The sequence below is a fragment of the Parasteatoda tepidariorum genome, chromosome X1, assembly GCF_043381705.1.
Source record: "Parasteatoda tepidariorum isolate YZ-2023 chromosome X1, CAS_Ptep_4.0, whole genome shotgun sequence".
NCBI lineage: Eukaryota > Metazoa > Arthropoda > Arachnida > Araneae > Theridiidae > Parasteatoda > Parasteatoda tepidariorum.
The window spans coordinates 65,930,988-65,956,352 of record NC_092214.1 but is presented as its reverse complement, the minus strand read 5'-3'; the positions used below and the strand labels follow the sequence as shown (position 1 = coordinate 65,956,352).

General features: G+C 28.1%; 1 protein-coding gene and 1 long non-coding RNA gene across 4 annotated transcripts in view; one reads left to right on the top strand and one right to left on the bottom strand.

The window, feature by feature from the left end:
- LOC139426970 (uncharacterized) overlaps nucleotides 1-13,752 on the top strand; it is a 31,061-nt gene extending 17,309 nt beyond the window's left edge. For all 3 annotated transcript variants that reach the window (XR_011638117.1, XR_011638118.1, XR_011638119.1), the window contains 3 exons: nucleotides 9,936-10,072; nucleotides 11,567-11,687; nucleotides 13,592-13,752. This is a non-coding gene — a long non-coding RNA (uncharacterized lncRNA). The remainder of the gene's footprint in view (nucleotides 1-9,935; nucleotides 10,073-11,566; nucleotides 11,688-13,591) is intronic.
- On the bottom strand, nucleotides 4,478-23,177 carry LOC107437117 (intracellular coagulation inhibitor 1). Its single transcript, XM_016049018.4, has 2 exons — nucleotides 23,073-23,177; nucleotides 4,478-6,607 (listed from the first exon to the last, which is right to left on the bottom strand). Exon 2 carries the CDS (start codon nucleotides 6,596-6,598, stop codon nucleotides 5,381-5,383), a length of 1,218 nt encoding a protein of 405 aa, XP_015904504.1. The 5' UTR covers nucleotides 6,599-6,607; nucleotides 23,073-23,177; the 3' UTR covers nucleotides 4,478-5,380.
- Between the last annotated feature and the right edge of the window lie 2,188 nt (nucleotides 23,178-25,365).

Below are 25,365 nucleotides of genomic sequence, written 5' to 3'. Positions count from 1 at the left end.
TTCTTTAGCTTAACTTTGCAAATCTACTACAGTACAGAACCCGTTATCCGGAAATCAGAAAACCGGAAAACCAAAAAACCGGAACGAAATTCGAGAAATTTTCCCGCCATTTTTTTTGAAAGATATTTTTTTTCCTCATAAGATTTTAGGATTTTTCTTTCTTTTTTGAAGGATGTTTACCTTACATCACTTTGGTAATAATCATTAGTGTATTACTTCATCGTTTTTTCCTCTTTTTAAGATTATTTCCATAATTTTTTTTTTTAGTTGGGTTTAACAATAAAAAAAACGGCTTTTTGTAGTGATTCAGAAAACCGGAAAAATCAGTTATCCGGAATAGCGATGGTCCCGATCGTTCCGGATAATCGGTTCCCTACTGTACTTGCAAATTTTGCCACACGAAACTGTATTGATGGCGCTGGCATAGCTACTGACTTTGAAACACAAATAACTACAAACAGTAATTTCGTATACTAACGTGTTTGTGCAAGCTTAAGATTGATATTTGTTGCGTTGATATTTGTTGAGTTTTAGAAGATATATATATGCTATGTATAAAGATCTGCTCTTACCGAATTTCATCACTGAAGCTACAGCGTGGTACGAAATGTGGTGGAATAGAGAAAATTCTTATGAATCCCTCAAATACGTCGATTTAGTTATTGAGGCCACACCATTTTATCCAGCTGTAGCGGAGGCAATCAAAATTGACCTAACTCTTCCAGCTACTATGTGCACTGTTGAACGCACTTTTAGTACAATGCGACACATCAAAGCATGGAATCGGTCTACAATGTCTCACATGAGATTAAGTAGTTTATGCATGCTTAGTGTGCATAAGAAAAGAGTCAAAGATGACTCAGAATTAATTAAAAAAGTTATAAACAGATTAGGACAGCAAGCAAGAAGATTACAATTCTTGTTTGATTAAACTATTTTTTAATTGTTATGTATCAATAATTACTTAATTATTTGTTTTTGAATAAAAATATTTTTAATAAAAATTTTTTGTAACGAAATTGTTTTTCTGTATCTTTTAAATTGTTTAAAAAAATGCCAGGGGGTGTAAGTGCACCCCCCTGCCGGCGCCCTTGTCAACATATCTGTCTAAATATTCGGGCATGTGCCCTTTTATTGATCAATCTGCTGTGCATGTGGTCCTTCACTCAAAAAGTTAATACACCCTACTGTAAGTAAAAATGCAACAGAAACATCCATTACAATTTCTAAATTTATAAAGTTTTTATAGTTTTTTTTTATTTTCTAAAGTTCTTATAAGTTTTTATTGAAAAGTAAGTCAACAGAGATAAGGCAAAAAATCTTAAATTTGTGAAGATTGGATTATAAATATATGGCATAAAAAAATAATCGTCTTAAGGACAAATTGCTTCAAGTTGTGGAGTTTTGAGAAAAGGGAACTTTTGGATGAGTATATATGATTCTGATAGATATGAGTCTGATAAATGAGCCTAATGGTATCGTAGTGATATGATCACTATCAATTTTAATTTTTTTAAACTAAGTCATTATTTTAGGTGGGGTAGCAAGTCTGGGAATTTCCTGTTAGCAATTAGAGTGTCGCTAGTAAGGGTTGGTGATAGACATTTTTTGATCCGGTATCTTTGGATACGTTTTGTGGGAGTATGAAGTCCCTGATTTCTCACCATTGGTTTCAATGTAGGGAAAGTGTTTAAAGATGGTTTGCCACTGGGTCAATGCTTGGAAGAATTCATTAGAAGTGGTAAAGAAGAGGAATTGGTCGATGGTTTTTGAAAATGTGGTTGTGAGATCTACATTTATTTATTATGTGTTTAGTGTTGATATTTGGTTAATGAAATCTATGTGAAATGTCTAAAGATAGAGATATAAAATGGTAATATCTATCTGAAATTTGATGAACGATTATAAATGTCTCATGTTGTTCAAAGAGCAGTTTTATTCCTTCTTAAAAACATACAGCGCAGACTCCATACTTCCAATTGGGTGTCGCTGGGGAGATAATTTTTTACTCCTTTACGGATTATGTTAAATATTAATGCGATACAATTTATTTTTAAAAATTGTTTCACTGTATGTTTTTTCTACTTATTTACTTTTATTAGAAGAAATAAAATGTTTACCTCAACTTTCTTTCATTTAAAGTGCTAGGTGATTAAATAAATATTTTTATTAATAAAACTGATTTATTTACAGAGATATATAAATTATTATTTATACAATTTTTACTTGCATATATTTTTGAGGGAAACTCAGTTAAAATTCAATCCTATATTTCAGAACTAGATTGGACATTTAATAGTGATGAGGTATGAATTTTTATAAAAATTGTTATGCTTATTTTAAACAGATCGTTAAGTTAATGAAGTCTTAATTTATTCTCTTCAATTGCAGTCATGGCAACATAACATCATATTTTCTGCATGAAAATAATCTAATCATATAAGATAATTGATCATTTGAAGGAATTTAGAAGCAAGAGTATAATTAAGAGATGTTAAATTGTTAGCACTGATTTCTATGTAAAATACTTAAACTTAACTCTGTAATAACGAAAACCTTTATTGCCATTCCACAAAATGTAATTATTAAGGGAAAAAATACTCAATAACTTCAATTTTTTTTTTTTTTTTTTTTTTTAATATTAAGAAAAGTTTGTTAGGGAAGAGAAAAGTTTGCAATAAAAGTTTAAAGAATTTTTTATAGCTTTCAGAATTTTCATATGATTTTCTGACATGTAATAAAAGCTATGCATGTTAGTCTTAGACAAAATATATACTTAATGTACTTTGCATTGTTTGTTGCTAACTGATTTGTAAAAATATTTTTTAACTTCAAACTTTGTTTTGAAATGTAAAATTTATACTGTAGGGAATTACAAAAACATTGTAAATTTTAGCCTCAGAGATCTTTTTTTCTTCTTATTATTTTATCTACATTAAAGATTTTCTTCGATTATTTTTATATATTTGTTTACATATAAGCTAAAAATAGGGAATAAAAAAGAAGAAATGTTTTTTTTGTTGATTACTCTTTGCGTTTTAAATTTCTCAGTCCAAAATATCAGAGTGACTCACATGGTATTTGTTTCTTATATTTGCAGAGCTATTCTCAACTAATACCATAAAAATGTTAAGTGATAAGTTAGGTTATATGTACAACCAAATTTCTTTAATATTTCTGTGCATAGTTGCAAGTTATCACTAAAATTTTATTAAAAAAATTATGTATGTATGGCAAAAAGTAATATTTATTTTTACTAAAGCTCTCAGCATGACAATGACTATGTTTTAATGTAAATATCTTCTTTCTCGCAAAATCTCTATAGCATAAACTTCTGCCTTTCATATGACTAAAAAATAGAGCTGATTGTCATATTTAATAGACGATTCACACTGTTTTAAGGAAGAAAAGAAGCCTAAAATTTTATCATAAAAGGTTTTAACATTTCGCTGCATATTTCAATATTTTCAGCGGGGTTGACATTTTTTCTCGAAGAAATCTATTTCTTCCAGAGCAGTGGAAGAGAGTGAAGAAATTTGTAGAAATGGAAGAAACTAGAGGAAATGGCATAAACTAAAATTGACCAATACAATTCTGTAATGATTGCTATTAAAAAAAACTGTACAAATTTAAGAAAAATTAAATTTAATATTGTACAAAAAAAATAAATTTAATTTTTTTAAAAAAATAACTATTTTCATGCCTTTTTAAAATTTTTTTATTTAATTTTAAAATTTATATAACTTGTTACATTAATTTATTGTGAATTTTGATTTATATTATCTAAATAAATATGTTCCTAAATAATTCCTATATTTTCCTAAATAAATGTATTCACGTATATCTAAATAAATATATACACTTGTATCTAGATTAATAATGAGTACTTATATAATTTTCAGTTTATTGAATATTTTATTTAAAGATCGGAAGTATTTAAGAAAAAATATTATTTTGTAAAATATTCATTAAAAAATTATTACTTTGTTAAAGTTTATTTAATTTGTTAAGTTTTTATTGCAAATTTTTAAGGTATATGTATTTTTTTAATTAATTTTAAATATTAATTTTGTTTCCAATAAATTTTCTTTAAAAAAAACCCTAATTTATTTAAAAGTAAAATGCAAACTAGTTTTCTTCCTAAATTAGTAATCTTAGTAAATCTGAAGAAAATACTTTAAAGCTATTAAAATGTGAAAAAAACCTTAGCTACAACATTTATGTTTTAAAACTTGCAAGTTTTTACTGTTTGAAATAAATAATTTTTAGATAAATTATTATCTTTAAAGCAAATTTGTGGACATCATTTTAGCTCAAATAATACAAAAAATATAAAGTTGCTTACCTCTTAATCAAATTTCTTAAAGTTTAAAAATTCTTGATTTGACTAGAAAAATTCAGAAATTTGTGAACAAAAATTAAGTTACAAATTCTTAAGTTTCTGTTATATATCATGATTGATTTATAATTTTATGACGAGGCATAAAAAATACAATTTTATTAAAAATATTTAATTATAAATACCTTTCCTTTAGCATACTATGTAACAATTATTTTACATATTCATACTTACCAGCATTTAGTTATTATACTTAGTATGCTGTTAATAATTATGAATACAGTGTGCGATTTATAGTCTAATACAATAATACATAATTTGATGACAGCATTTTAAAAGTTCTTTATGCAATTTTTAAATATTATACTTTTATGTAAAACAGTGGAGGAAATTACAGTTGTTTTAATTTCTTAATAAATTAATTAAATTTATTTTTCTTTTCAATTTTTGCTTTATTATTTTCACTTACTTAAAAATAATTAATTAAATGCCTTGAAATAATATTATTTAAACTGGATTGCATTTAAAAACTGTTTAAAATTTTATTTATTATTGCAGTTTTTTTCCACATATATAATTTAGGTTGGAAGAAACCTATTTCTTCCAGAGCTGTTTTTTCTGTGTTTTTTCCACTATGAAAGTTGATAACCCTGATTTTCAGTCAAAATTGTCTATAATTTTGTTATATTTTAATAATTAATGATGTTTTTTTTAATCAATACTACATCAATCAAGCTACTCTAAATTCATTCTGCAATAAATTGCATTCTGATGTCTCATTTTTTTTATATCACAAGATTTCAATTGTTTATTTTTCTTTGCTTATTTATATTTTTTAAATTAAGATTCAACATTTAGAAATTGAAGTGCTGGATATTTAAACTTTACATTTCATCATGAACTTTAAACAGTTCTGAGATACTCATTTTTTATTTACTCCTTTACTTTAAAGGCCCATTTAATATGCTTTCCAGGTATTTTATATTATCAGTTTAATGAAATGATATGTAGACTAATGGAGCGTTTATATGAATTAAAGTTCTATAAATGTGTTACTCTACCTATAAAAAGTGTCAAATTTAGGAAGCGATCTCGTATAAAAAATAAAAATGGATGATCTGCTGTAAAAAGAGGCACTAGTGGGCCTCCAGTTCGAACTCCTGCTGATACACCGGTAACCACAGTTGCTTCACCACCTTCTTCATCCACTTGAATTGCACATTTATGAAGTACTTTGGAAACATAAAGAGATTCTGTTGAGCTTATGCCTCCAAGGTCAACAGATGAAGCATTAAAAAGTGTTTGAATACCAAGATTTTTTAGAATCGGTATAAGATTATATTCTGCTGTGTAACTAAACCTAGGAAGAGTCACTTGAATTGGTAAGCTTCGAAGATTAGAAGAAATATTTGTTATAACTTCTTCTGAAAGTAATTTTTCCATATCTGCTAAGCCATCTCTTTTCTCTGGCAAAAGTAGGAGCATATATATACGATCTCCAGAATAAGGCAACTCCAAAGCTTCTCCTTGTATTTTGCTATTGAATCCATAACGTAACTTTCTTTTTTGCCTCATCATAGCAACAGTTTTTGGAATACGGCCATCATTGTAAAATGTATCTGGGGTTGTTAATCTCTGATCGAATTTTAATTTCCATGTTCCTTTAAAATACACAACATTCATAAGAAATAATTTAGTTAAAGGTTCCAGGGGTTTGTCCAATAATTTTGGAATCTTATTCCTGGTTTTCCACGCGACCCAACCATTTACAGATTCAACTGCTGCTTCAGGATGTAATGAAAAACTTACACTTTCAACAGCAGCATCAAAATATGTTCTACTTTGTTCTTTGTATGAAGATAAAATATTGAATGATTTATCTACAAGCATGGCGTTTGCCATTTCCAGTTGATAAGGTTGAAATGTTTTTACTGGTTTTTCTTTTGAAATTTGAATTATATCCAATAAGATTTTGAAGCGTTCTGCCACTTCAGGTGGATAGTTTAGGGCTCTCTGAATTTCAGTAGCTGTAGCATTTTTTGAGCCAGAATAAACTAATCCCATTAACATAGATATACTAATAGGTGAAAAAAATGTATTTCCTTGTTCTTGAGATAAAGTTTTGATAATTTTAAAACCAAGTTCATTTCCAGCTTGTACAATCTCTTGTAAATCATCTTCCTCTCTAGAATATTTTACTCTTCCATTAGCAGTTGCTATTGCTAAACTCAATGCTACATATATTACGAAACTTTTCATTTTGGAAACCTGAAAGGAAAGATAAATGAACTTTATTAATTTTACAGTAGAATATTTACAAAAATAAATGTATTTTATTATAAATTGATATGATTAAAAAAATATATTTTTTTGTAAGTATAATTATGTTTTTTTTATTATCAGGTAGCGACCGATAGTCAATAACTTTTCTGTTTTTTTTAATAAAAGAAATATAGTAGTAAAGTTATTTGATTGAAAAAAAACAAAACAGAAGATGAGTTTTAAAGATCTTCGTCAGACAGAAGAGAAATTCTACTTTCTTCTAACCGACAGAGAATTATTTTAACAAAATTTTCTTATTTAAGTAACCAATTAATATTTTACGATATTTTTTTGTTTAATTTTTAGAGAAATGTGAAAGTTTTTAAATTTTTTATGATAATTTGGAAAAATTCTGAGAAATACTTTCACTAAAAAAACCCAACAATTTAAAAAAAAAGATAACTTTCCCCCAAGAAACATTAGATATTTTCAATTAAAATATTTATAATTGTTGAATTTGACATTTTTATCTTTGTCTAAAAAAAAAGCCACAATATTAATCTGCAGTATTGCTTTTTTTTCTTTTCTTTAATATAAGGTAAACTATTAATTATAAGGATTCATAATGCAACTTTAAATAAAAATAGAGTTTTAGATTAAAAAACTTTATTTTTTTGTCATTACCTGCAACTACTTTACAAAAGTAGTTAATTACAGTCATTTTTATTAAATGCAATGATTAAAAACTGCAAAATGTAGTAACTACTTAACTACATTTAAGACATGAATTTTGTTGGAGGATGTAATTTGTAATCATGTTTAAAATTAAAAAAAGTTGGTTATTGAATTAAAAACTTTGTTTAGAATAAAAAATTTATTTTTTACAATTTTTCCCCCAACTTCTTATAGCTTTCTTGATAGAGAATATTAAATTTGAAGACATGCTATGAAATTAAATATTTGTGACTTTGTTAAGTGCTTTAAAACTTAACTGAAAAAAACTAAGTGAAGTTCATCAGGGTAATTCTCATTACATCTACTGATAGACTCACAAAAAAGCTATACCAGATTTGAAAAATTAGTTGATATTAAATCTTGTTTTGTTTCTAAAATAAGGGAATCGCCACAAACTAAACTTTAAAAAAGTAGAGCATTAATCTATAAACTAAAAAAAAGTTGTGACTGCAGTAGCTTTGTTACTTGTAGCACCTTAGTTCTCGCCATAGCCTTTGTTTTTATAATAAGATTCCTATTAATCCTAAAACAATTTTTTAAGTGGGTATCAACTTCAAAAGGATTTCTCCAAATTTAAAGGAAAAAACAGTTAAATTTTTATACTAAATATGTAAGTGGCAAGCAATTTTTGTTTATTTAATCCTGTGATCAATTCTGATTATAACTTTGTTAAATAGGCTATAATTTTTAACTATTTCAAATGTTTTTGGCGCGTTTCATATAAGTTAAACGAATTACACACACACTGCGGTTTATCAGTCTGGGTAGCCCAGTGATAATATGCTTCAACTTGGAAGCCTGTGAACTTTGTTAGATAGCAATAAACTGTTTAAAAAACTAAAAAACATGTATTATGTGTTTTAATTTCGTTTTTTTCTTTACTTAATTCGAATTTGTTTTAAGTATAACTTTAAAACTAAGAAGGCTTAACTATTTTTTATTTTATTCGAAGTGAAAGGGCTGAAAACGTGTAATTTTACTCATTGCAAATTTTTAATTTTATCAAACAATGAAGGTACATATAAAGTCAATCTTAGTTAATAAGAGAACACTGAGAACTCTATTTCCAGAGAGCTATGGAATTATTTTCCCATGTCCTGAACTAGTTCCAATGTCATGATATTGAAATGAGTTGATTATAATGCAATGTATAGATTTTATATGAGGGAAAAAAATTAACTTTGTAGATAGACACAGTCTACATTGTCTACAATAAAAAATATACAAAGTGTAACAGGAAAGTTAATTTTCTATAACCGATAAAAAGGAAAAGAAAAAAATTATCAAAAAGAATTTATTGCAAAAGATATATTAGCTTTTTCTTAACATAAAAACCATCAAAATTCTAACCTTGGTCATATTGTTGGTCTATTATTATAGAAGTCTGCACGCTTGATAGGAAGTCAGTGTGCTGAATGTTTTTGTCTGTGGAGGCTTGATGCCAAGAAAGGAATTTCTTCTGGCAAAAAATCAGGTAGAGCAAGATCAAGATTCTGAAGTGCAGGGTCAAACACTTTCCACTGACTTTTCCACTACAGATTTTTTGTGAAATTTTCCTTTTGCAAGTCGCCTATGGAACAACATAATACCAGCACTGAGCATTCCATTTTTCGTATTCTAATTGGTTTATCACAAGTTCTCTATTGTGATGTAGTAACAATTAGTGCTGCAAGAAGTTAATGAGCAGAATTTCTTTCCTTTTCCAAAAGACCATGCTTGTTAAATTCCATGGGGATAGAGTCTACCTAAATTTAGTCTGTTATTCCATTACATTGACTGTTGCTAGGATTCTAGGCCTGAAGTGAGATACCCATTTCTCATCAATGTGAAGAAAGTTGTAACACCCTGGCTCTATTCCTAGGAAGCAGACTTCTTTAAAACTAGACAGCAAAAACTTATCCCATACTATACAAATGTTACAATTCCGGTGGTTTTTATGTTGAGAGGTAGATGAAATGTCATTGTATCTTTAGTTATAAATTTTTCCACATAATTATGTTTGGTTTCTTTTTTTTGAGCTGTAAGAAACTTTCTGAATATTATTTGGGTAAGTAAAAAAAAACAGAAGCAAAAAATGAACATATGTTGAAACAAATTAGGGGCAAGCTCAATTTTTATCAGTTGCTTGAACTTATAAGTACAGTAAGTCTCTGCTCCTTTCCCATATGCTTCCTCCCCACCCCTTTTAAACACCCATTGTGACAGCCATTTTTTATCCTTCATATCTTTATCACTAATAATACTAAAGTTATAAACTTTAAGCTGTTTTCATCCTTAAAATCTATTCTTTAAGAAAGCCAACTAAAGTTTTTCTGTAAATAGTTTTGCTGGAATTCACCTAAATAGGCAAAAAATTGGATTTATGTTATGTGATTTGGGATGTTTTAAAATATTTCTTTTTATACTTTGTTAAAACACCTTTGCTGGATAAACAATTGAAAAAAAGTGTTTTGTTCTATGAGGTTATTTTAAAAAAAAGTTGAAAATGTACCCCTTCCCCGCAATGGCATTTGTTTTATAGATTTTGGTCATAGTCTATAAATTTGATATGATGAATTTCATTCTTATCAAATAATTATTGGTATATTCTTTATTGCAGAATCCCTCATCTTAATGATAAACATCCAGTGAAATTTTCATCATTTCTCCAGAGCAAAATCCATTAATAAATTCAACATGTCTCTTATTGTATGATACAACAATCAAAACTTGAAGCTTCCATACAGCTTTTTTAAAGTAAATAAAATATTTAATATTCTACAAAAGTATGTCTTTAAATTTCAAGTTAGATAATTTTCTTTCATTCTTTTCTCGAAGTACATGCTTGCTTGTTACACACTTGCCGATTGTTTGTCTTATTTCCAATGTTTATCTTTAGTATTATATTTTTTATTTTTAATAATTGAATTCCCTTGGTGTCCTTTCTCCACCAAAATTGAGAATACTATTACAATCATAGTTGAATATAATTAATTCACAATATTTCTTCACATTAAATTGGCTATTGATACATACTAAACTAATGACATCAAATGTTTCTATGAAATAAAAAAGCTTTTTCACTAGTTCTTCATTAGTTGAATAGTTTAATCAGCTTCCAAGTTGATTGTCTCTCTAGCACAAATTCAGCATCACAAGCATAAATATGGTTTTAAAATACATTTTTAGATTTTTCCATCTATTGCAATTTCATTTATTTATAGACTCACATATAGCTAAATCTGGATGATCGTCTAGAAAATGTATGATATGCATTCTGTTTTAGTTTTATATGACTCTCGCAAATATTTCAGTTTATCTTTGAAATCTGCAGCTATAATTATAACTTTTAATCAAAACATTTAAGTTCCATGGCTGTACCTGAATTTACACTTTTGTTCTGTTTGTGTAAATGTAATTCAATGAAATTTCTTTATTGTTCTTACAAATCATTGTAATTCCTACTTCATAAGCCGAATCATAATTTATTAATTACCTCAGATGACAATTCTAAAAGTTCTTCAAAATGTTTCTTTTTTAACCAATAATACTATGAAATACTATAATACTATGATTTATATGAACATAATGAGTAGATTTTTATTTTTAAAACCCAGCTGTGCTAAATGCAGGAGTGGATTTGAGAGAAAGGGATTTTCAGTGAGGAATGGGAATTTAAAGCATTTAATGCATCAATTCAGCTTGTGGAATCTCTTAAAACTTGTGTTGTCCTGATACCACTAACCAAAATATTTCAGGTGCATAGTATCATGTTCTCTTTCTTTGCAAAGATAAAGAAAGATGAAAGGAGAAAGATTTATTCTTTAGTAGTCAACAGATTAATATTTTTAGTTATAGATAGGGCAAAAAAATTTACATTCTTTAAAAATTGTGGAGACTTGTATATTTTGTTTTTGTTGGAAATCAAAGCAAAAAAAATTTTTTCCCTTCAAATTGTGAAAAATTAGTGTCCGGTTTGAAGAGATAGAAAATATAATTTTTGGAGCATAAATGACTGTCCGCATCCGTTTATGGGAGTGTCTGCTTTGTGGAGATGGTACATAATAGTTTATTCTTAAATGATTAATAGGGAATTAAAAATTTGTCTAAAATGAGAGGCATCTTTTTAATAATAATATCCGTAAGGTGAGGTTTCACTGTATATAATGATGGAAATATTACCTGAATATTGTTTTTTTTTTATTTATAATTTAATATAATTTCACTTTTAAATTTGTATTTTTTTTATAGGTTAAATATCTTGAATGGTGTGAAGGTCAAGATCTCATTTAGGTTGCCAGGAAAATATTGTTTTAACCCCTGACAAATTCATTCATTTCTAGAATCAATTAGGATGGAGGGAATAGAAAAGGTGGGTTCGAAAATGTAGTAATGGTTTCTTCTATTGATCTGGTGTAATTGTCTTTAGGTTTCATTAAAAATAAGGATCTTTTAAAGTTTTTTAGAGAAAAGTATTATTTTCCTAAATAGGTGAAAATTAGATTGGAAATCAATTATTGCCTATGAGTCCTGCTTTGCAAATTTGTACTGAACAAAGAATTTTAGAAGCAATGTTCCAATGCACTTATTTTTTCACGAATTCTTTATTTCTGGTTTTATTTTTTCCGATTTTTTATTTTTTTAGAAGAAAACGTTCTGTAATATAAAATGTGTTCCATTTTGATACTCCAGTCATTAGTGATATTTAACCACAAACAATTTTATAATTAGTTTTTGTAAAGGTTAATATGATATTAGTGGGTTGTATCATATTGAACAAGATGAAGGAGAAAAACAAATATCAAAGGACTGTCTTTTGAAGTATTATTGACAAAGCAAGGTGCGTCTAAGTATTTGATATGTAGATATAAAGTTACTGAATGTTAAGATTAACAGTAACACTACAATGCTGTTTTTCATAATTTTATAGAATTTTATTCGTATTAAAATTTTACACATAAAATAAAGAAGAAAAATATCAAGATAATTGCTCTTTTTACTAAACCTTGTCTCTCTTAAATATTCTTATTTATTGGATAATTAAAAATATGAGTTAATAAACTAATTAATAAGATTATACTTGAAGAATATTGTTCAGTGATACAGTTTTGGGGTTGCAGTTAGTGAGAAATGTGTAATAGCACACACAAATTGATGCGAGATAATCTGATAATTCAGAACTTGTGCTGGGGATGCAAAGTCTTCTTAATTGGAGCCAAAATTATGTATTTAACAGTTTTCTAGTAAGTTTTGCTGGTTATGATTAAATATTACTGATAATTGGAAAATTTTAGCCTTACTTCCATTCTAATTGTTCAAATAGTTTTATTTTAAATTACATTTATTTTTTAAATTTTCCAATTCGAAATTGAAAAAAAGAAAAATCGCATTTCTTCTACCTGAGAGTTTTCTATTTTTATGTCTATATTGTCAACAATGCATTGATCTGTTACATATTAAAATTATTTCTATTGGAACTTATTATTTTTTTAGATTTCTTCCACTACCGCAAATCCATTTTCCAAGAAGGTTTAAACTTGGTAATGCCCAGCCACACAAATATATATATATATGAAAAACACCAAGATGCAAACAGTGGCACTACTTTCTTTTTCTTCTAAGAGGACATTTCTTTTTGTTGCATATCACTTTATTTTTTGAAAAGCTAGGAATATGTTGTCAGATCTAATTATATTTATTCATATTATAATTATACTATCGTAGATAGAACTATTTAATTTCAGCAAAATAAGTAATAATAAAACACATATGCTACCATTTTTTAATTTTTTTTTGTAAAAAAGAATGGAAGGATGTTAAGCATGAATGGGTTCAGCTTGATGGTCTGAAAGATGTAGCTTAGTACAATATAAAAATAACTTTCTAGCACACTTGAAAACTCAACTGGAAGACTGGCAAACTAAATACTTCCATTAAGAAGGGATGGTTTTTCATTGATATGCTGTGGAAGCAAAGCTTGCAAACCAAAAGCTCATTGTAACATTTAAACATCATTGGCAGAAATGGTTTTATGGCAATTGGTGCCAAAAAGTAACCATATTGCTAATTCTGTAAAAAAAAAAAGGACAATGTCATTTTTGTTCTTTTTTTCCTATCCATCACTGGTTTCAATGAATGCCCGTATTATTAAATATTTTAATATTGAAACATTATTTTGACTCATTAAAATGCATAAATTTTAAATTGTTCGAGAATGCTATGAAAACATTTGTGATTATTTTTAACTGAATATGTTAATGTATTTTTTTTTTATAGTTGCTGTGAGGAAACCAAAGGATGTTATGGAAATCATTAAAAAGTAAGTAAGAATGGTCTCAGGCAGGGATGCAGGCTGTTCCAGTTGAAATTTGCTCTAAGCAAAGTGTCTAAAGACCCTAAATGTTTAAAATTTTCAAAATAAATTTTATTTTTTAAAATGTGGCCTTTTATTTATTCATACTTAGCACATTAGTAACACAACAATTGACATTTTTTAATTCGTTAAAAGTTCCTAATATTTTAAAATTGCTTTCGTGTGGTATTATATCAATTTAACAAGTCACAGCAATTTTTTTTAAAAAAGTTAAAAAAATTTTATATGAAATTGAATGTCTATTTTTGAGTTGACTTTTACTAATAAAAACTTTAAAAATGTCTTTTTTGATGCAATTTATTTCTTTTTTCATCTCACAGCAGACATTGTTCCCAGTAGAACACTGAAGTCAAGCAGCAGTCAGTGAGCGGGTGGGTGACCTCTTTAATCAGTCCGCAAAGGCACTTCGGGTGCGCGGTATTAGTCCTCGTTAAACTGCTCTTCTGTAAAGGGCTAGACTTCTCGCGTAGGTCGTTGGGCTACGAAAACGCAGCCATCCTCTCTGCAAAGAATCAATATTGTGATGGCAGGTCTTGCCTTTTGTGCAGAACTAGTGCAAAGTAAATAATGTACTACTACTATTTGTTTAATTTTTTTTATTTCGGTAGTGGACAAGACTTTTTTGACCTGTCTGATTACGCTATTGGTTGGGAAACAAGGTATGTTTATCTAGATAAAATACATTTTTTTCATCTGATTTCGCAACTTTTAAATTATTGCCTTCAAAAACTAGGCTTTCCGTTCTATTAAGGTCCCGCAGTGGACTGATCATTAAGACACGGTTTCCAGCAGATCATCGAAGTCAAGCATCACTGGCTGCGGTCAGTGTGCGAGTGAGTGACCACTTGGTTCAGTCTGCTTAGGGATCGAGGGTGTGCGGTATTGGTCCTCGTTAAACTGTTCTACCTAAAGTGTTTCACATCGCGTGCAGGTAGTGGGCTACCGAATCAGGTGTGTCATCCTCTCTGCAGAGAAACAAAATTGTGATGGCATGTCTTCGGATCATCCTCGGGGATGTTTCCCAGGCCGTCGCCAATAGCCCATTGTGCAGCTCTAGTGCGACGTAAATTAACTACAACTACAATTAAAATTGCATGCAATTATAAAGCGTTTTCATTCNCGGGTAACTGGTTTTTTCGACTTGAAAAATTTCTTTCAGACTTGTTGAAAACCTGTTGTGTAAATTAAAAATGTTGATAAAGGGCCAGCATTGTAATATATGAATTCATGAAGCACTCGAACTTTTGTGTTTGTTTTAAGAATTGCTTGGTTGCTATTCACGTAATGAAAAATGGGACGAAATGCACAAAAGTACTGAAAAAAAAAAGAACTTTATAAATTTGGATACAAGTGACACTATTTGTACACAATTGATTTGATCGTTATTAGTTTCTGGATATCTCAAAATGTCTAATTCCAATAAAGGCAGATCACCAAAATCTTAGGACACAAAATCGCAATACCTAAAAAAAAAAAAAAAAAATTCCTCGCAGAGGCGAGTATATGGTTAAAAAATTAGGCACAAGTTACACCATGCTGCACATATTTTTTAATTGATCTCACGATAGTTTACTGAGAATGAAAACAAAGGTAGATCATTTAGACGTTACAAAAATTGCGTCGGATGTCATGAAAAGCGAACAAAAAATAATAACGTAAGGCACACCATTAAACAGCTTTTAATAAAACATTACTTTCTGGGCATCTTAAGTATTTTAAAAATTTCTTAGTCCAAAAAACTATACCGAAATCACGTGATTAACACTTTTATAGGCCTGAGCGAAATGTTGAAAAAATTTAAAAACTAAAGTTCAGATAAAAACAAAAAATATCCGATAATCTAAAAAGTTAATAAAAATAATTATTCAGAGAAAGGAAAAAATGGACGAAAAGAATTATTTAAAGTAAGGGAAAGAAAAACCAAACATTTTTAATAACAAACGATTCTGTAAATAACGCTTTAAAAATCGTTTTATAATTTTCACTAATTTATCAAGGTAGTGCTTGAAAAACAAACCCTTCTATAGCAAAATTTTTAGTTTATGAACAATATGAAAACAACTCGGTATGTATTAACAAATTCTTTATTAAAATACAAAGATAGACTATGCATACTGTAACACGTAGAATCGAATCATATTTTCTTATTATCAAAGTCGTTAATAAATATTTCAGTTGGAAAAGAGCGCTTTTCATCATTCCTATGAATACCCGGTGTTATGCAACCAGGAACTATGTTAAAACAAACCAAAACTGGGTTTTAGTATACTAGCAAAATGTTTATATGAAATATAGTTTTTTTCTTTTTACCACAAATGATTTTTATTTTTGGAAAGGGCGTTTAAACCGTTCAGTTAAAAATGCAAGCAATTTTATTCTCGTTAAAAAAAAAAAGAAAAAAAAAAGCTTAGGAACCCGGTTTTCCCATGATTTAAATTTGTTGCAACCTTTTGGTCGCACTTCCTAAACTTCATTACGCAATACTATTGTTCAATTTGAACAGAACCATAGTTCCATTTAACAAATTATCAGGTTGCAGCAAATTTACTCGGTTATATGGTTCCAGGGCTGGTAAGCAGAATTAGTGTGGCAAGGCAGCGGACACCTCAGTTTTATGCATATTAATAATAACAATAATAAATAAAAAAAAAACGAAAGAAAAATAGTAAATATACAATTATATAATAGGATCTGCAGATAAATCTTATTGTTTGTCCAATGTGTTACAAATGATTACCGTGGTTTTTGCGATTGAGGTTCCCGTTGATTTGAGAGTGTAGGTGTGTTTAATTCAAAGAAATCATGATTTTGTGTTTGATTTTGTAGCTTAACCCTTTGACGCAGAATATTTATTGAACATATTTTTCGTACTTTTTTCGTTATTTTGTATTAATTTAGTTTAAAATAAGTGTAAATTATTATATTTTGTATTTTGCTAATTTATGGTTATGAAATACCGGTTAATCTATCTACCCGTTAATCGGAATAAGGTAAAATCTTCTAAACACAGTTTTTTTTCCAGACAGCAATTTTTCGAATTTCTGCTCATTTGCAGTTATTTAGATTTAGGAGAAACAGCTTTCATTATTGAAATTTTTTTAATGTACAAAATCAATTATTGATATACTTTCAAATATAAATGTAAAATTATTTTTATTTATTTTATTTTAAATTTTAGCACAAATATAATTTCGATAATCTAACAGACTTTTTTAGTAACTATTAGTCTGTTTTTTATAATTAAAAAATACCAAAATATATTTTTGCTTGTAATTAGTGCGACAGCAAAAATATATATTTACATATAAAGGACACCGGTGTCCCTTCTGCGTCAAAGGGCGTGCATAGTGCATAGCGATGTAAATCTGCTTCTTATGCTGTAAACCTCATATTTCTTTATAAAGCAACCTTTGCATAGTGTTTTTTTTTTTTTTTCCCAAAACTATTTTATTGTTTCCCTACGCAACTAGAATCTTCGACTGTTTATTTCTTTATTTGTAACAATTTTCATTGTTTCATGAACAATTTTCATTCTGTCTGAGTGAAATTTCATTTCAACAGGTGTTACGAATTACATGAACGATTATTTACGTAAAAAAGTAACTATGTTTGAAAACTATGCTAACCGATGTAAAATTTTATCTTTGGAATAAAATTAGCATATCACTATATTGCTCCAAGCTCTTCAAAATTTGATTATCAATAGCAGTTTTTGAATTTTATAAGGGCGTTGTCCGATTTTCAGCCAAGAAACTGTTTTCACCTTAAATTGTCACCTACAAATTAATTTTATAAAACAATTAAGTCTGACTGAAACGTAACTCGTTCCGAAAATCTCATTTTTTTCTATCTCACAATTTTCCAGATAACAATGTTTCCGGAAAGCAGATTATTCCTAAACTTCTGAGAATAATAAAGTCTTTATTAACTTCGAGTTTCTGATCAATTTTAATGTTGTGAAACGATAATTAAAATGTCAGGGAACGAAATCCCTTCCACCGAGAAAAACTAGCAGGTTTATGTGTTTCCTTTTTGTATATTATTCGCTAAAAAATAGGAAAAAAAAGATATGTAAATTTAAATTAATTTCATCGTCGAAAGGAGTACGAGGAAACCTTGTCGTCACAACTGTACATATCGATACAAAACAACAAGGGTTTTAATAAAAACATTAAAATTTGGTTAAAATCATTGAAATGGGAACAATTTAATATTCGTTAAGTGTAAACATCATTATTTAGAATTAGCGAATAAATATAGAAAAAAAAGTATCTGCTAGAAATATAGCTGAAGGCGATGAAATAAGAGGAAAATATACGAGAAATATATTTATAAAATAATTATTTTAGATGGAAAAACCATATGAAACAGTTTCAAAATCAAGGTTTTCTTGTGGCTTCAATGCTTAAAGAAGTCATTTGACGTCACTTGGTCTTTGTTATGGAAATCTGTTTTCGAATTCAGTTGATTCAAAGTACGAACATGTTTTACGATATTCACCACTACCGATTCATCTCATTATGGGCATTATATTTAATAAACAAAGTTTCAGGTTTCGAAATTAGAAAATTTATCATTTGTTTTGACAAAATTAGCATCAGCTTTTAATTTTCTGACTCATTCGTAAGAATAATGTAAATAATTGACACGTAATAAAATAAATAAGTTAATAGAAAAGTTAAGAAAATTAATAAAAAAAAATATAAATGAAGAAAAATTATTGTTTTTTTTTCCTTTTTAGAAGCACCAGAAAAAATTGTTTTAAAAAAGTGTTCCCGAAAGAAGTCTGATTTTCATGTGTAAAATTAAGTAAGTTTCTATTTAAATCGGTTCTATAGCCTGTATTGTAACTTGTTTTTAAACTAAAAGCTATTTTAAATTATTATTTTTACTAAATGAGGTGTGCGGGGTGGAATTTCATAAGCTACTGTTAACAAAATTGAATAAAGTAACAACTGAATGATAGGGACTTTTACAATATTTTTATGTGATATTAAATATTAATAGAAAATATGATAAAATAATGCATACATTAAAAATACATTGCTAAACTAGGTTAGATCTTGTCATGAAACTTTAAAATTTAATAAGCTATAGCTAAAAGGAGAAACTATCTATTAATGGGTTAGAGCACTCTGGAAACATCCTCCTTGAAGAGAGAAGGCATCTGCACGTATCAATGTAGTAGTCCGATGTAACGAACATAAACAGCGCAGTGGGGTGAGAATACGAAATGTGCCACTAAATCCGGGTTACTAAACTGCAGTGAGGGTGTTTAATGAAAGATGTCACTACTTTCGGACTTCTGAGGAGTAGGATTTCTCGCTTATGGTAACCTGTTCGGAGTTCGTCTTTTCTAAGGGGTGTAAACTCTAGCGGCAATAAAAGAAAAGCTTATTTAAAAAAATTTTTAGCTCTACAAATAAATGAATCAAATTTCAGAAAAATCTCCTTTATACATTTTGTGATTTGTGGAGATTAATTTTTTTAAAAGCGATCCAAAACAAATTGATGGCTGTGTAACTTTTCTTCGAGGAATCTTTTATTTAAAGAGTATGAGGTAACTTGTAATAACTTGCTATTTTTAAGCAAGGGTGAGAAATTAAATACCTTTCAACTACACATGTGAATAACTTCAGAAGTAACTTCAGGGTTTTTTGATATATCTATTCTTATAAGAATGATGAAATTTTTTTTAAGTTCATTATTTCGCCAAAAACAGCCCGAAAATTCCTTCTAATAATAATAATAATAATAATAATAAACTTTTTCATAAAATGAATTAATGAAAGGTTAAAATAGTTTCACACAAACAAATATTCAGCTTTAAAGTGAAATAAACGAAGTTTTACTTTATATGAAAGGCAAAACTCTCATTCATTCACTCACTTATCACAAATTTTTTCTCTTCTTCTGAAGTTAGAAAGCTAAAATTATGCACATGTTTTTGTGATAAAAAGAAAAACTAAAAAGGTTAAATTTCGATATTTGTAATTATTGGTGAAATTAGGGGTAATTAGCCTAATAGACAGTAATGTTAGCTAACATGATTTTATATTAAGACATAAGTTTCACATTTGAACCATTTGCTTCTTATGAGTAAGCTGAATAATGTTGTAATACAGCTTCCAATGCTTGTTTTTTGCAGCAATCACAACAGCACAAAGTCGCAGTAATCAATATGAATAATGTTATCGATATATGCAGCTTGTATTTGATCTCATTCTGGTTGTAAACCTTGGAATAATAGGTTTTATTTAAATATTGATGTCTTCTTAAAAGTCGTTTAGATATTTCCACAAATGAAATATGGTATTCAGGTCTGGAGATTGACCTCTGTAAATCGTCAATATTGTTACCTACAAGCTTTGAAGTGTCTTGGATCGTTGAAACACTTGCTGAAATACCCAGTTTATGGCCTTAGGGTTGCATACGCTAGAAGATTAATACACAATCACAAAGCGATTCTCAATGTCATCAAAAATACTGATAGCTTGGGTCCTCTATTTGAAAGGCACCCCAAACCATAACATTGCCTCTATCATGTATGTCAGTAGGAATTTGATGCTTTTTTATTTACATATTTTTTAATGACGAAACACACTTTGTATATTAAAACATTATTTCTTCTCGTTGGTCTCGTTTTGTTGCAAACTGATTGTTTCTTATAGAATTATTAATTTTCAAGTTATATTTGCTAAAAATTATTTGAATTTTATTAAAATAATAATTTGGATGGATACTTTTGAACACGAAAAGATAGTAATTAATGTGCGACATTTTTCGTAATTAACCCTACTGCGCAGGTTATGTTCGTTGCATTGACCTACTAAATTGATCTGTGAAGAGGTTTTATCTCTTGTAGGAGGTGTTGATTTGAGTTGCAGTTTTCCTGATGTTCTACGTTAATTTGTAATTTATTATACAGTCTCCTATCTCCGTTGTTTTTCTAGGTAAACCACTTTTAGGCATATATTTTTAATCACATCCATTTCGATTATTAGTAACTAGGTCATTTATACTCGACTTTTGAAATGATAATAAAGGTGAAATTTTATTAGAGATTCTGCCTTCTTCTGATAATTTTATTACTCTTTAACGCAACTCCAAACATACATATATATAACCAAATTGAAAGTTCTGTTTATGCAAACTGATGCAAATAAGTTTTCAGAAGAAATTAAAATTGTTTTTGCCAACAAGCGAAGTTGAAGAAATTTATTGTATTATGTTATTTAAATATACTGTTATTTCAAGAATAATAGTTGGCTGAAAGTAAAAACTCATTTGAGTTTTTTCTTCTTAAATTATATTGAAAAAAAGATCGTTCTGTGTTCGTTGCGTCCCATACAGTTTAGAACCGAAGTGCTCGAGACAATATAATAATCAACCATATTTTTTTCGAATGAGAAATTTTTTTCGATCAAACTGTTCCTTGGTATTGTTTCCTCACTGTTGATATCGTTTCCACAGTTCCGTGATATTGTTTTTTATTGTTTTTTTAAACATCATATTTCTTCTTAGTACTGTTTAAGTTTTTATTTCTTCCACAAGATAGACAGCACAATACTGAGAAAAAACTTATTGCTGGATCAAAATTGTTATGAACAATTTGATAAAATTATTATAAACGATAGCTTAATTGTAATTTAAGAAGTCATGAAGAATAAAAGAAATTTAAAATTTAGAATGTAAACTAAAGCTTTTTTAATAGCGTTCAATGCTTAGTTGATTATAGGGGCAGCAAGTTATTGAAATCATGTAAGCAGATGTGTCGTGGCTTACACTACGAATAAGTATTGGGAAGAGTGAGATGATATTGAGAAAGAATTAGCGTCTGGATGCAAATTTTATTGAATATTATTTTAATCGAGATAGTAAAAAATATGCCTGAAAATTCGATATTTGCCCTCCACAACAATAATTTTTTATTATTGTAGTGATATTTTTTTAAAAATCACTCTGCATTATTTATTGTATTTGCAGTGATGGAAAGAAGTGGCATTTTAATTATTATGGCTGTTATGACCCATATTAGCTTAAATTACAAGAAGAGATTAAGACTAAAGAGGATGTACAATGCGGGAGAAAATGGTCCATTCTGAATAATTTTTATCTAGTTGGATCATCACGTTCTAGGATTAAATTTTAATGGTTCAAGGGGTTGACCTTAAATATGCTAAATAATTAGTGCAGACGATATTACTGAATGAACATACTTTTTCTTTCTACGGATTCGGATTTCTGCCCCCTAAATTGTAGAGGGTTGCCACAATTTGGGAAAATGGAAAGATGGTCCCAATAAAAATTGTTTTGGATGTTTTGGTTTCTCGAGTAAGAACCAGAGTGATACGATTTTCCTTATAAAGTTTTTTTTTAAAATTAAAATAAATTTATCGACTGTTAGGTTATAATTTCAAGATTGCAATTTTTTGACGTTTTTTATATTTTCATTAGTTTTGTCATAAATTATTCTGCCTTGAAAAAGAAATATTCTTCAGAACTGTATAATATCAGATTCTTAAGAAGAAAACATCAATATAAGTACTGTACTAATTAAAGAAACTTCGGATGAGGTTATAGTTTTGTTGAGAACTGTATGTTTCGTGCTATCGATCTAATGAATCTTATCTTACCTATCGAATGTTTCTTAGCTTATAACAATAAATTCGTAGATTTTTTTTGCATTGTATTGCACGATTAATTTTAATGTAAATAGAGAGAGAAACACGAAAATGTAAGGGAAAATATTTAAGAAAAAAATACTAGTTTTATTTAACTTTTATAGTTTTATTTATTAATTTTTGATAGTTTAATTTAATAATTTTTTTTTAATTTTAAAGGTTTTTATTTTTAATTTTAAAGATTTTTACTTTTAATTTGATCACAATCTAGATTTGGTATAAAATATCAATGTGAACAATTTTATTGATAAGTTAACTTAATTTTGTGTATTTTTAAGAAACTTCATTACGCAAAATATTTATAAAATATTTACAAAATTCGGGACATTTTATTAATAAGCTGGTTTTGTAAGAAGAAATTTTAAATAATAATAGTAATTCACTAACAAGTGAAAAGGTAACCTGAAAATATAGCATTAAATAGACTTTACATAAAATAATTCGTGTTTTTCTTCATTATTGCTTTATACCAATATAATATTGAGAGTTCAAAGAACTTAATGGTTAAGTTGTTTACATGCAGGCTTTTATAGCAAGCATTTAACTTAAATTGTAAGTGAAATGTTAAACTATAGGCAGGAGACATTTAATAGTTACACAACTAAAACGAATAGCTTTATTATTTCAAGTTAGCAATCTTATTTAATTTTGTAAAAAATATTTTATGAAAACATGCTATAAATTATTAATTATGACTTACCTTTATGGTAGACGTCTTAGACGATGTTTAAAGTTGTTCTGTATCGAAATTGTTGCTTGGAACTTCGACTAACAAGTATGAAGGAACCGGTTCGGTATTATTTTGTTCAACTCATTTTGATTTTTTGTTTCAGTTATTTTAAGATGAGATAGATTATATTTCAAGGTTACAAACACTATATGGTTTATACTTTTTTTTCACTTCCTATTTCCACAAAGGTTATAATTTTGTGCAATAAGGTTAATAAATTTTAGGTCGTTGCGAAATGATTAACGATCGTTTCGTTTTTAGTCTGCATTTTCTACATTGTATACAATTGGGAAGAAGAGATTTGTGTATCGGAAATAAAAGGCACTCTGGCTATTTCTTATGATATTAAGATTTTTTGCAGTTTCTTAAGGGTTTTATGTTTTTTTTCCAGAAGTATAAACATAGAAAATACATCAGGTTTTGTAGGAAAAGTGCATAGAGAGTTGGACCTAAATAGAAAAAAATAACCTAAATCATGCTACAATATTGAGATTTAAAGAACACATTTCATATTCATCTTATAAATATACTTTTCGTTCAAACAAATAAATATAAAAAAGAAATTCCTGCTTCTCGCAAAATTACCATTGTAAATACTATCTTACAACAATGGAAAAGACAATTTCAGTTTTTTGGCATTTATTCAAATTTCTTAAATATTAAAAAAAATTATTTTAAAACTTTGGAGACGTTTTTAACTAAACCAAAATGCAAGGCATTTAAACTATTCATTCAGTAATTTTACCGTTTGCTGTAACAATTTACCGGAAATTTTGGTTTTCAAAATTATAGTTCTCATTACTACACATTTAGTAAAAAAGCAAATCTGAAAATTAAATTTAACCAAAAAAATGCTTTTTTTTTGCCATGCTTTAAAGCATTACGATAAATTTCCAAAATGTTCATCAGAACTGACTGATTTTACCGTTTATTTGGTAGTTATAACCTTTTTGTATTTATGCCTCTTACCAAATAGATTGGTAATAATTCCTTTCTAATGGTTTATTTAAAAAGGCGGCTTATTTAAGTGGTTGATAGGAGTTAGATGACTCGATCTTTTATGAGGGCAATGGGCTTTATTTATTTACTTACATATGTGTTTTTTTTGTAAGTACAAATGACGGCTTAAAACTTTTTAGCTTGTAAAACGGATGGCACAATTTTGCGAAAGATAGCAAGAATATACACTTAGTGCCAATCGGCCAATTGCTCAGAAGCGTGGAGGTTGCGGATTCAATATCTTTGTGTTGTTTTTATTATTTTTGCGCTACTTGTTCCGTAATTTGACATGAGACGAGCCATTCTGAGACGAGCCATTAGACGAGCCATTGAGCACATGATTTTGTATACATATCAAAACCAAATTTATTTATTTACTGTTACACATCTATGGTTACGCTTTAAATAAAATCTGCTACTTCTATTTTATATACCGTTTGGCGAAAAGAAGAGACTGATGTAAAAAACAATAAAAAATATTATTATTAAAAGTATTTATTTATTGTTACTCATGCATTTACAGGCTTGTGTGCTCATTACAAAGTACAATTTATTATAAACCCTTGTCAAAATGAAGAACACATAGAAATGAAGCCATTACAAGATGCATCTATTGTAACGAGGAGGTAGCAGTTTCAAATCCCGCCATGTCCCAGGATAAATGTTTGTGATGTCTTTTGCTATTTCGTGCTATCTCTTTAAAAGGGCATATAAGCCAAGCTTTGTAATGAGCACACAAGCCTGGGTATTAAGAATTTTACTAATGTTAAGACCTGAACTAATATGACGTCAATAACTTTCATCAAAAGGAAAATAATTTAAGTTTCACTAATTTAATTCGATTAATTACTAACCATCCATTAAATTGTCTAACAACAAACAAATAATTTAAGATCTTTACTAATATTAAAATTTTCACAAATATGACGTAGATAACTTTTATCAAAATTAAAGCAGTAAAAATTTTACTAAATAGTAATTGCTATTAATTCTTAACAATCCACTAAATTTTCTAACAAAAAAATTTCGTATATTTTTTTATCTAAACAAATAATTTAAGATCTTTACTAATATTAAAATTTTCGCAAACATGACGTAGATAACTTTTATCAAAATTAAAACAACACGCATTTTACTAAATAATTGCTATTAATTCTTAATAATTCATTAAATAGTCCAACAACAGACAATTTCTCATCTTTAATATATTATTTATATATTTCTTTGGTTTATATTTTTCTTAGAAACGGATTTTCAATTCAAA